Source organism: Amphimedon queenslandica, unplaced genomic scaffold (genome assembly GCF_000090795.2).
Source record: "Amphimedon queenslandica unplaced genomic scaffold, v1.1 AMPQUscaffold_13141, whole genome shotgun sequence".
Classification (NCBI taxonomy): domain Eukaryota; kingdom Metazoa; phylum Porifera; class Demospongiae; order Haplosclerida; family Niphatidae; genus Amphimedon; species Amphimedon queenslandica.
The window spans coordinates 17,013-29,155 of record NW_003546623.1 but is presented as its reverse complement, the minus strand read 5'-3'; the positions used below and the strand labels follow the sequence as shown (position 1 = coordinate 29,155).

Here is a 12,143-nt window from a genome sequence, read left to right as displayed (position 1 = left end):
CGACCACTTTCTGACCAAGAAAAAACAGATTATCAGGTATCCATTTTGATAATTGGAGCCCATTTATTGATGGCGGGTAGGATATTATAGACGGTCCTGTAATATGAGTTCCCATCCATAACTGAACAAAAGAAAATTTAAAACAATGAAAATAATAATTTACTTCTGCGTATGGTTCTTGTTCGCTGAGAAAGAATGAAGGATCTTTTAATTTTAATCTTGCCACTTCACTCGCGGATCCATACTTGCCGCATGCAGCGTATTTTTGTACAGCACAAGAGAGCTCTAGGACTCCTGCCACAAAACATAAAATAAAAAAAATAAAATAAATAAACAAACTCCTGCCATAAAACATTTGATGTGCTGAATGCATAGTGGAGTGTCATACTTGTATAGCACATAAAAATAAAATGACATGGTGAAATGTGCTATTGAAGAAAGGCTCATTCACATATGTACCATCCAATAGAAAGAGGTGAAACAGCTTCTCAAGCTTCAATTTTTACAAATTTTTGAAAACAAAATACACATACTTTTATTAATTATAAACCATAATTTTACCTCTATACTCCTTTAGTACTTGCAGTACACGAGGAAAATTATAAGCCAACTCAATTGCAGTATTGCCAGTCTATATAAGGGAAACATTAATATTGATTTATTCATAATAATTTCAAAAGGAGCTATGCACGTTGATGAATGGGAAAGCACTTTCCTTTGACTACTATATAGCGCAAAATTTTCAAGGGCTATAAATTTTTGCAATTTTTGAAGATTCACGAAAATCAAATTATTATGGTACAAAATGGGCAGATGGCATAAATTCACAAAAATTAAATTCAGAAAATAGATTTTTAGGCAAATTCGCGAAATTTACAGCCCTCAAAAATTTTGCACTATATGGCATTACATTGTATATAAAAGTTTGCAATGATACACTTTTGAATCTTTCAAGATGTATCATTTAAATTCTACAGTTATCAAAACTTACATTATCAGTAATAGTATAATCTGCCCCTTCACTTAACAGTGCTCTCACTGACTCTTTGTGTCCAAACCTTGCAGCCAACATAACAGGAGTCTGCCCAAGCTATATGAATGATATAAATTTTAACAATAAATTAGTTGGAGTGTTAAAATCTTGAGTATATGTTGTGACAAAACAAAGTTGGTTTTAAAAACACAAGCAAGTACTCCATTACATCAAATTATTAATGTCAGCATAACTGATTGTAAAATTTTCAATGCAGAGTATAAGGTACATGTGCAACTTACCTTGTCTCCACAATTCTTATCAGCGTTTTCTTTGATCAGGAAGGAAATTGACTGAACCTTGTTCCTAGAAGCTGCTACATGCAATGGTGTCCAGTTACCCTAATAATAAGTAATAGCATGAATGTGTGATTGTGTTAATCCACTTAGTTACCACATTGGGATTGTTCCAATTAATATCTGCTCCCCTGGATAGGGCAAGCTTCATTCCCTCTATAATCCCATCCCTAGCAGCATTGTATAATTGCTTTCCCTAAAGTAAGTAAAAATATAGCATTGTCCATATAATCATAGTCGGCATGGTTACACCCAGACTATAGCATTATAGTAAACTACATGTAGGAGAAATAGGATATCATTGACAAATAGGGGGATCAAAAGCCTAAAGGCCCCTATACACCAGGCAATGCTATTTGAGGCAATTTGTGGTTACTTTGATCTTCAGGCAACACTGTTGCCTAGAATTGAAACATGCTCTATTCTAGGCAACACACTGCTTACAACATCAAAGTAACCACAGATTGCAAGTAATAGAATTGCCTGATGTATAGTGGCCTTGACAGAGTTACGATTATTTTATTGACAAATGAAAAGCAATAGCCTTGCTGGATATTTGATCTATTTCAATTAAAATTAAATTTTGGCAATTCATCACTTGTGCCAGCCAACTGTGGTGGTAAAAGATAGACAAGTAAAGAAAATGCATGCAGAAACTAAATATGTGTTTATCAAAAACTATTTTATTAATTATTATTGTCATTTTATAAAGCAATAACACTCAACATTTTTGACCACATAATCAGTTCACATTCATTTTAATTTCACTGAGTATTGTACTAATACATCCCTCCACTTATAGGCTAGCATCTGGTCTCAGTACTGAATCATTGCAAGCATCTGGTTAGACCATTTCTATCTTTGGGAGCTAGGAAGCCTGTACATAGTAGTCTTGCTAGTAGGGCGGCCTGACATGCATCATGGACAATTAGTTCACTTAATTGTACATGTAGATCTACTGCATTCGGCTTTGAAAACTTGCATTGCCAACCCACATCATTTTGTTTTTTTTTTCATGGAATTATACACGCATTAATACAGGTCATAATAACTCATAATTTCATGAAAATAGCAAACCACAATAAATACTGAGCTTCCCACTCCACACACAATTCACAACTCCACGTGGAAAGGTATAAGTTATTGCAAATAAAAAGAAAATAATCTATTTATTGGTTTAAAACTCACAGGAGTCAAACTATCCGTCATTTCTAGTACCCAAACGAGCTACTAAACTTCTACAGAGTTCTTGAGGTTTCTTAGCTCACGTGATGCCCTACACGTACCTTAATCTTGCTGACATCAATCATCTTGCATTAGATTTAATAGTAAAGTATAATTAAAATGAACTATAATATATTTACCTCTATCACTGTTAATGAACAACTGTTGTAAGATAAAGATACAGTTCAATTCAGCAATTCCAATATAAAGGATCACAAGTTGCAAAAGGGAGTGGCTCAATACAAGCCCCGCCCCTCCTTGATTAAAATTGATTTTGTCCAATTCTTCGCCATAGAAAAGACACTGAGAGGACATTGATGTCTATGCTGTCAAAATTAGGAAAAATGAGAAATTAAAAATAATATTAATCTAAAGAAGTAAGGGATAGTACAGACACTAAGCTACATGATATTAGTGATTTATTATATTTAATACTTTGTTTGTCCGGCATTGAATAAAGTTTTTTATGGAAGGGCATGTTGTAACAATCAAGTTTTGACCATATTGCACTCCCACCCCCTGAAAGGAATCTGTTATAGTACTGGGTACAGTAGGGCCCCTTTTTTCGAGGGCTATAAATTTAGTGGATATATAATTTGCTGTATTAATTTTTGAATTTTCCACACCCATGTATAATTAATTCGAGGAATTTATTTTTGCGAATAGCAACAAAATCCGTGAACTATATAGCCCTCAAAAAAGGCTCCCTATAGTTTGTTCATTGTACTTCATCAAAGCCGTATTCTTCATTTTTATTTCATTTCCTCATTTTTCTGATGGATAGATGCATGTTCTTATATGTTATATATTGTATGTTATGTTCTTATGCGTGTTTAATGTATTTTAAATGACATTAATTGTAAAATTGTAATTGTAAATGTGTACAATAATGTACAGTACTTTGTGTGTTTAAATTTACACTGTTATATATTCTACAGTTGATGAATACTGTACTGAAGGTAAAGCTCTGTGGTCAGTATCTGATGATGGACAATTAAGAATATTTGACATTAGAAATAAAACAATGGTAAGAAGAAGGAATGAGAGAAAAGAGGAGAGAGCATACATGTAATTCATTGTACAATCAAAATCGGATTTTTACAAATTTCCCTGTACTATAGTATAGGGCCATTGGCCAAATTTTGCTAAAAATGAAATGAAGAAAGTTCTCCATTTTTATTACATTTCCTGATGCATATACATGTACTTATGATGTGTAGAAAGTTTGAGCTGATTCCAATTAAATTTTGAATTTTTACAAATTTTTGAAGTTGGTCAAAAATTAGGCCAAAGTCCCTGTACTATAGTACAGGGTCATTGGCCAAATTTTGCCAAGAATGAAAACGAGAGAATTCCCCATTTTATGACATTTCCTGATGCATATACATGTACTTATCTTGTGTGAAAAGTTTGATCTGATTCCAATTAAATTTTGGATTTTTAAGAATTTTTTAAGTTACTCAAAAATCAGGCAAAAGTACCTGTACTATAGTACAGTCATTGGCCAAATCTTGCTGAAAATGAAAAGGAGAGAATTTTTTATTTTTACAATTTTTATCTGATGCATATACGTGTACATGTTATCAATAATTACATGATTATCTTCATGTGTGATAAGTGTGTCCATTATATTAATTGATAGATCAGTAATTATGTTCATAATAATCCTACTCCTTTAATGAGAGGAGTCACCATTGATAGTGAAGATAAACTGATCATTGGAAATGAAAATGGAGAACTGATACTACTGGACTTAAGACATATCAAGTAAGAGGAAGAGAGAGAGAGAGGGAGAGGGAGGGAGGGAGGGAGGGAGAGAGGGAGAGGTCCAGTGGATAATGCTTCCAGTGAACTGTATTGTATGTTTATACAGGTCACCATTAAAGACAATAAGATTATTATCATCACCAATATGTTCACTGTGTTATAATAATAATAAAGTATTAGTAGGACACAGTAAGTGGCACACTCCCTTCTTTTCTTCTCTAAGTTCTCTTATATTTTATTTTATTGTTTCTTATTTTTACTGCAGAGAATGGGGTGTGCATTAATTGGAGTTATAATGACGACACATTACTCAATGATCATATAACTGGTACTGATATTGATCCAATAAGTTCAATAGTGAGAAGACATCATGTGACATACACTAGTTCTAGGGATGGACGTGTACGTATGTATGAGAACATTTAAGGAATAAATTAATTATTTATGTGATATTATAATTACTATCAAACATGTACTATTGATTGTGATTTGTGTTGCTGTTACTGATCAATGCTTTCTTTGTATCATAAAGAATATTGCTCAGATGTGTATTATGGATGCTTTACTTTAAAAATAAATGATAATTAAGTTACACCCAAATTTATTGATCACTTTCTGACCAAGAAAAGATGGCCTGGTTATCATGTATCCAAATTAAGATCACTTGCTTATGGTAGAAGATGGGTAGGATCATAGATATGGCAAGATATTGTAGAGGGTCCTGAACAAAAGAATATAAATTTAAAATAATGAAAAGAATTTACTTCAGCGTATGGTTCTTGTCGGAAAATGAAGAATCTTTCACAAAATAATATTATAAACCCTACTCCCCAAACTAACCTCCAATCTATCAGCCCAAAATTTGGAATGGATGTGGTTTAACATGTGTTTTCACGTGTATGGTCTGTCATTTTTAGAGTTTTGCTTACCATATTCAGTTGATTAATTGATGTTCATCAATCACCCAACAACAGCTTATTGATCAGATTAACAGAGTTAAAACTCACAACAAAATGCAGTCTTTGTGTCAAAAGGACAAATTGCCCATAGATATTAGAGAATTGCCCATAGATATTAGAGAATTGCCCATGCATTTTTGATCGTTATGTCAAATGCTATTAACTAAGTAGATGGCATCATGTCATTCTGTGTCTATTATTACTCTTGATATTATAAGCTACTTGTATGGAATTGCATTGAAACTTTGTTACAACTTTATTACAATAATATCATTGCATGGTGAGTCATAGTACAAGAGTCATGCTTCAAACTATCACTATTGGCACCTTTTTGTCAATCAATGTCTTCTTTTGATATTTAAGGACTTCTTTTAAGAGAGGAGGAGTAGGGTATCCAGCAAAAATCTCCATATATTCAAGTGATGAATGAATAAAGGCAGTTTTGTACAAATGTTCTAATAGTTCTTTCCAGTGAGGCTGCATTACCTGACTATTGATATCTCCACACCCAAACTTCAGTAGTCTAATTGTTGTATGTGCCTGTAGCATGTTGGTAAAGGCAGGAACTATCTGTTCAAAAAACACAGGTCTCTTTATTCGAAGGGCCTCTTTCCAATTACATGACCAACCTAATTTGAAGTTCACTTCAAATTCTGTAAGATTCTTTTTTTGAGAGATGACATTAATAAAAGTTCTTATTTCTTCATTGAATGGAATTGGTATAGCATACAGTTTCAACTGCTGTAAACTACTGTTGTGTCTGAGACCACTAGTTACAAAGGTCAGGAATGAATTGGAAATGTCATTATTAATCTCAAGGTATTTTAGTGTTTGGTTTTGTGCCATCATGTCTTGTAGACTAGTACCAATACTGCTGCTATATATGTTCTCCTTTATCTCCACACTCAGAGCTTTAAGTGTAGTATTGCTTTGTAGAATAGTAAATAGTTTAATAGCACTCTCAGATTTGTCTAGTGGTAAAGTAAGTGTAGATAGACTGGGATGAAACAGAAATAGAAGATGTGGTGGATATGGTTCATGTAGTATCAGACAATTTAGTAGTCATCTGGTAGGTGGAAGGAGCGATTCCATTAGTTCATAATTTGATTGGCCAATCTCTAGAGCAGTCAGTGGGGTGTTCACTTCTAGTATATAGTAAGTCAGACGTGATTGCAGGAGTACATCAGGTATGTTCAGCGAAAGAGCTTGTATTGTGGTGTTGTCCTTTAGTAGCTGCTCTATTAATCCATCTAGTAAAGTAAGACGATGTGCAAAAACATCAATATCTAGTGAAAATGATTTTATTGTTTTATTTTGCGATACTCCTTTCATGACACTGATAATGACTTCTCTTCTTTCACCCCCTCCAAGCTTCATTTCTTGTAGTACTGAATTCATTTCTATACACTTCTCAAGTTCAGTGCACTTGTCTGTGCAGCTACTGTCAACTGCAGAACGACCCATTATTAAGTGCAGTACTTTCAATTGAGGAAGCTTGAGGAACTGTATCAATACAATATATTGACATACAGTTGATGTGCAGTAGCATTCCTGAATATTGTAAAAAAGAGATTGTTGTAGTAAATTGTTTAATAATTCAATACTAGGTTCGTATAATTCTACTTCCAGTCTTTTACACTGGCTTTGTAGTGATTTATTCATTAGTTCAGTAAAGACGGTTAATGACTGGTTACGAACTTTCCCCAGGTGCAAGTGATTCCATGTAATATTGATATTATTAATACAATAACTGAGACATAACCAGTCGAACAATGATAAATCTACCATATTGAGACACAGTGAGTGGTTGTTAATGGATTGTGCTAATACTTGACATAATGTTGTGTTCTGTGATTCATACAGGAGTTGAAAAAGAAGATTGGGAATGTTGTCAAAATCATCAGAACTGATGTGTCTTTTCTGTGGAATCTCAGGATTCTGATGAAAATAGGAGAGATGACAAGTCTCAAAATGAAACAATGGTTCCCTCTTACACTGTAAGTCAAGTAGTTGTTTGTTAAAATACTGTTGATAGCTCTCATGTTCAAGGTGAGTTAGTCCTGCCACAAACCTCAGACACATTCGAAAGTGATCATCATCAAAGTGATCCTTAAACACTTCCTCTGTCTTCTCCTCATGCTTAGCTATCCACCATGCAGCTAGAAATTCCTGTATACTCAAGTGAAGGAACTGATACTTTTCCTCATCATAATCCATGAATGTTGTGATTAATCCAAGATAGTCTTCCTTGACTGCGTCACTCAGTGACTGTAGTTGATGTGAAGAGAATGTCATTCTTGTATTAGCCAGGTTAGTATAAGCTAATTTACACATCTCTTGTAAAGGTTTAGCTAATTGTGATGGTAATGAAGAAAGACTACCTAAAGTACGTGGGTTAATGTCATGTCTTTTAAAATGTCTTCTGATGGTTTGTAGAATAAAGTTCTCATACAGTTCAGTGAGTGTTTTTGGTAAGTGTCCTCCTTCCTTACAATAAACTAAGATGACCATGGAACAGACTAGTGGTACGTAACACAATGATTGGACATCATTTCGTAACTCAAGATCATTAATAAGTTTTACTGCTAGTTTTGAGTCCTTGCAAGCTTGAGTAGTTGTAAAAAAAGATTTATATTTTCTTTTTGATATTAATTCTTTTTCGGTGTTTTCATTAATGATTTCTTGTGCTAGTTTTGGATCTTTTTGAAGTGTTTGTATAATTACTGTTGATATTTCATCCTCAGAAAATCCAATGACCTGAACATGTCTACTGAGATTATCCAACTCTAAAAGTGAAAAGGAGGCATAGCTACGAGAGGTAACAATTACTGAGCATTGGTCTAATTGGTCTTTACAAATGATACTAGCAGCTAATGAAGACTGCCTGAGTTGTTCACTTAGTTCATCCCAACCATCAAAGATTATCAGTAATCCTTCTCCATTCCTCTTCTCAAACCATTCAGCTACCATGGGAACTTCATAACGTTGACGCACAAACAGTTCAGCTAGTGTAGTAGCTGTAGCTATCTTGCTATTCCTTAAAGGACAGTAAAGTACCAAGTTATACTGTTGATGTGGAAGTGGTCCATTGGACCACATATTTAAAAGTTTACGACAGAGTGTTGTCTTGCCAATACCAGGAGGGCCATCTATTACTATCCTGAGAGACAGAGAGCTATCTGTGGGTTGAAGGACATCTTCAACACTTATCTCTTTGTTTTCAGTTAGTTTAACTGTTTTATCAACTTGTCCTCTTAGCATATGCCAAGCTGATTCTGCTTGTGTGCTAGAGTCTTGTTTTTCTATAAGTGCTAGTCTTCCAAAGAAGTTTTTTTCAATTCTTGGAGGCCAGTCTGTAGCAACAATAGGTTGGTGTTTGTAGTGTTGTTTCATGTTGTCAGCATATCCTTGAACATCATCAGGTATTGAAGCAATTTTAGCTACATCAGACAGACCTGCTTATCGAAATACATGCATGTAAAAATTCACATTAAATTATCTTATTAGATTTACCTCTTCTATTGGTAACTGGTGCTTTGGATTCATCATGAAGTGGTGATGGTAGTGCAGTATGTGAACTGACATTAACAAGGTCAAGCTGACCTAATGTATTGAGATAGTGAATATTGATCACTGATAATGTACACAGCCTGCACACTCACCTAACTGGTGTAATATAGAGGTAGCAATATCTGTTAGTATACAATGTTGTTGGTTTATTAATATATGGCATACGTCAGTTAGGAACTGTTCAGGAGTAGAAGAAGCTTCTAGCTGTCTTTGTAGTACAGACATTAGTTGTCCGGATTTAACAATATCAGATATTGCATTTGCTGTTTGAATATGATTAACAGTTTCCATTGGTATTAGTCCTTTAGCATACAGTCCATTTGTTACTCTGTGAAGATTGTTAGCAATAGCATCAACAAGAGTAGCATAATTCATCCTTAATAAAGCACTAGGAGTATTGCCTGCAGTATAGTATTTATGCAGATAATGAATTCATTCAATTGTTCATGTTTACCTGTTATAGGACCAGGATTGCATTCAACATCTCCTGATAAGAGGAGGAGCATATGTAGACAAACAATCAAATAGAGATCATTGTAAATCAGGTTAGAACTGCTGCCTCCAGGTAAGACTACTGACTGGAGGTAATTCGTATCAGTAACAGTAACACTAGTAGTACATTGTACTTGGTAGCAGTTGTCTTAATAAAATACCAGTAAATATACAAGCACAAAGTTGCAATTGTTGTTTACCTGTTAAAAGAATCATTAAAATATGTTGAAATAAAGAGAGAGAGAGTGAAAGAGGAGGAGGAGGAGGAAAGCAATAACAGACAGAGCTGTTGGCAGTTTAGATGTCTTGTCTCCTGATGTAGTACTGCCTGACTTGCTGTCTACTGCAGCTTTGAATGAGTGAGAGTGAAGGCCATTAGCTGGTTTACTGGAGGCAGCTTGACAGTAGTTCCACACTCCAATACTTGCTCTCCATTGAGAGACATCAATCATCTTGTAATTATTAGTAAAGTATAAACTTAAATAAACTATAATATGCTTACCTCTATCACTGTTAATGATCAACTGTTGTAAGATAAAGAAATGAAAAGACACAGTCAATATAAAAAAGAACAAGCTAAGCCAATTGATTTGTGCTGTAGTTGCAAAAGGGAGTGGCTCAATGAAGCCCCTCCTTCATTAAAATGTCTGTTACTTGACACTTTTCTTTTTTGAAGACAGCATTAGACAGGCAGTGCTACCATTGATGTATGATGTTAGAACTAGATCTATATCTATAGAACTGAAATATACAATGTAAAAAGTAAAGAGATAGATAGAGGGAAGAGTGTGGGGAGTTTCATTGCAAATTTAAAATGACTCGGGAGGGCATGTTGCTAAAGTTTTGTAACAATCAAGTTTAAGTATTGCACCTACCACCTAAAAGGAACGTGCTATAGTACTGGGTATATTGCATGGTATTTTATCAAAACTGCATTCTTCATTTTTATTACGATTCTGGTGTACATGTACATGTATGTTCTCTGTTGTATCATTATTTTTAATAATGACATTAATTGTAAAAATTAATAGTTATTATGTACATATGTATGTTTGTGCTTTTAATAAATTTACATTATTATTATTACTTTATTACTTTATTCTACAGTTGATGAATACTGTACTGAAGGTAAAGCTCTGTGGTCAGTATCTGATGATGGACAATTAAGAATATTTGACATTAGAAATAAAACAATGGTAAGAAGAAGGAATGAGAGAAAAGAGGAGAGAGCATACATGTAATTCATTGTACAATCAAAATCGGATTTTGGCAAAATTTTGCCAAAATTGAAAACAGCAAGTTCTCCATTTTTATTACATTTCCTGATGCATATACATGTACTTATGTTGTGTAGAAAGTTTGAGAACATTCCAATTAAAATTAAATTTTTTACGAATTTTTAAAGTTATTAAAAAATTGGGCAAAAGTCCCTGTACTATAGTACAGGGTCATTGGCCAAATTTTGCCAAAAATGAAAGGGAGAAAATTCTCCATTTTAATTACATTTCCTGATGCATATACATGTACTTATGATGTGTAGAAAGTTTGAGCTGATTCCAATTAAATTTTGAATTTTTACGAATTTTTAAAGTTGGTCAAAAATTAAGCCAAAGTCCCTGTACTATAGTACAGGGACTTTGACCTATAATTTTGCCAAAAGTAAAAACGAGAGAATTCCCCAGTTTATGACATTTCCTGATGCATATACATGTACTTATGTTGTGTAAAAAGTTTGATCTGATTCTGATCAAAATTAGACTTTTTACAAATTTTTAAATTACTCAAAAATCAGGCAAAAGTCCCTGTACTATAGTATAGGGTCATTGGCCAAATCTTGCTGAAAATGAAAAGAGAGAATTCTCCATTTTTACAATTTTTATGTGATGCATATACATGTACATGTTATCAATAATTACATTATAGCTAATAGCTTCATGTGTTATAATTATGTCCATTATATTAATTGATAGATCAGTAATTATGTTCATAATGATCCTGCTCCTTTAATGAGAGGAGTCACCATTGATAGTGAGAATAAACTAATCATTGGAAATGAAAATGGAGAACTTATACTACTGGACTTAAGACATATCAAGTAAGAGAAAGAGAGAGGGAGGGAGGGAGGGAGAGAGGGAGGGGGAGGGAGAGGTCCAGTAGATAATGCTTCCAGTGAACTGTATTGTATGTTTTTACAGGTCACCATTAAAGACAATGAGATTATCATGATCATCATCACTAAGCCTGAGAGTATTAGGCTGGCATTTTTTGAGCATAATAGAGCCTTTATCATGTACTTGCTATTTTATAAAGAACTATATGCCTTGGTGACTGTGAAAACAAGGTTTTTAAAGCAAAATTTTGGTCCATGAAGTAAAAGTATCATAACTAAGCTTTTTCTTTTTGTTGACAGTGGAAATATGTATACACACATATCAGAAAGGGTGCGTATTTTAAGGTTTTTGAAGCATTGCTACATTAATTTTCAAAAGTATGTATTTTTGAAAAATAATTTTGAGAATAATAGCAATGAATTGAAAAGAATAATTTAACAATCATTAGGAACTGAAGCATAGCATAATTACAGAAATTGTGAGCATAATATTCTCAGGCCTAATCATCACCAATATGTTCACTGTGTTATAATAGTAATAAAGTATTAGTAGGACACAGTAAGTGACACATACTCCCTCCTCCTCTTTTCTTTCCTAAGTTCTTTTATATTTTATTTATATTTTATTGTTTCTTATTTACTGCAGAGAATGGGGTGTGCATTAATTGGAGTTATAATGATGACACATTACT

The 12,143-nt window shown here is 33.6% G+C and overlaps 1 protein-coding gene and 2 long non-coding RNA genes across 5 annotated transcripts in view; 2 read left to right on the top strand and 1 right to left on the bottom strand.

The window, feature by feature from the left end:
* LOC109584974 (ankyrin-1-like) overlaps positions 1 to 1,575 on the bottom strand; it is a 2,888-nt gene extending 1,313 nt beyond the window's left edge. Inside the window, exons 1-6 of the mRNA XM_020000880.1 lie at positions 1,427 to 1,575; positions 1,276 to 1,374; positions 992 to 1,090; positions 562 to 631; positions 164 to 294; positions 5 to 121 (exon numbers count right to left, since the gene is read on the bottom strand). Coding sequence (XP_019856439.1) covers positions 5 to 121; positions 164 to 294; positions 562 to 631; positions 992 to 1,090; positions 1,276 to 1,374; positions 1,427 to 1,480 — 570 coding nt within the window. The 5' untranslated portion in view covers positions 1,481 to 1,575. The remainder of the gene's footprint in view (positions 1 to 4; positions 122 to 163; positions 295 to 561; positions 632 to 991; positions 1,091 to 1,275; positions 1,375 to 1,426) is intronic.
* Positions 1,576 to 3,490: 1,915 nt separating this feature from the next.
* On the top strand, positions 3,491 to 4,774 carry LOC109584978 (uncharacterized). The gene is made up of 3 exons (XR_002186253.1): positions 3,491 to 3,580; positions 4,196 to 4,320; positions 4,586 to 4,774. It is a non-coding gene; the product is annotated as an uncharacterized LOC109584978 (long non-coding RNA).
* A 5,254-nt stretch (positions 4,775 to 10,028) lies between these two features.
* LOC109584976 (uncharacterized) lies at positions 10,029 to 12,143 on the top strand. 3 transcript variants are annotated; one of them, XR_002186251.1, is made up of 6 exons: positions 10,029 to 10,103; positions 10,449 to 10,537; positions 11,312 to 11,436; positions 11,537 to 11,829; positions 11,901 to 12,010; positions 12,098 to 12,143. It is a non-coding gene; the product is annotated as an uncharacterized LOC109584976 (long non-coding RNA). The 3 variants fall into 3 exon arrangements; XR_002186250.1 differs by having other exon boundaries at positions 11,537 to 12,010; XR_002186252.1 differs by having other exon boundaries at positions 10,035 to 10,096; positions 11,537 to 12,010.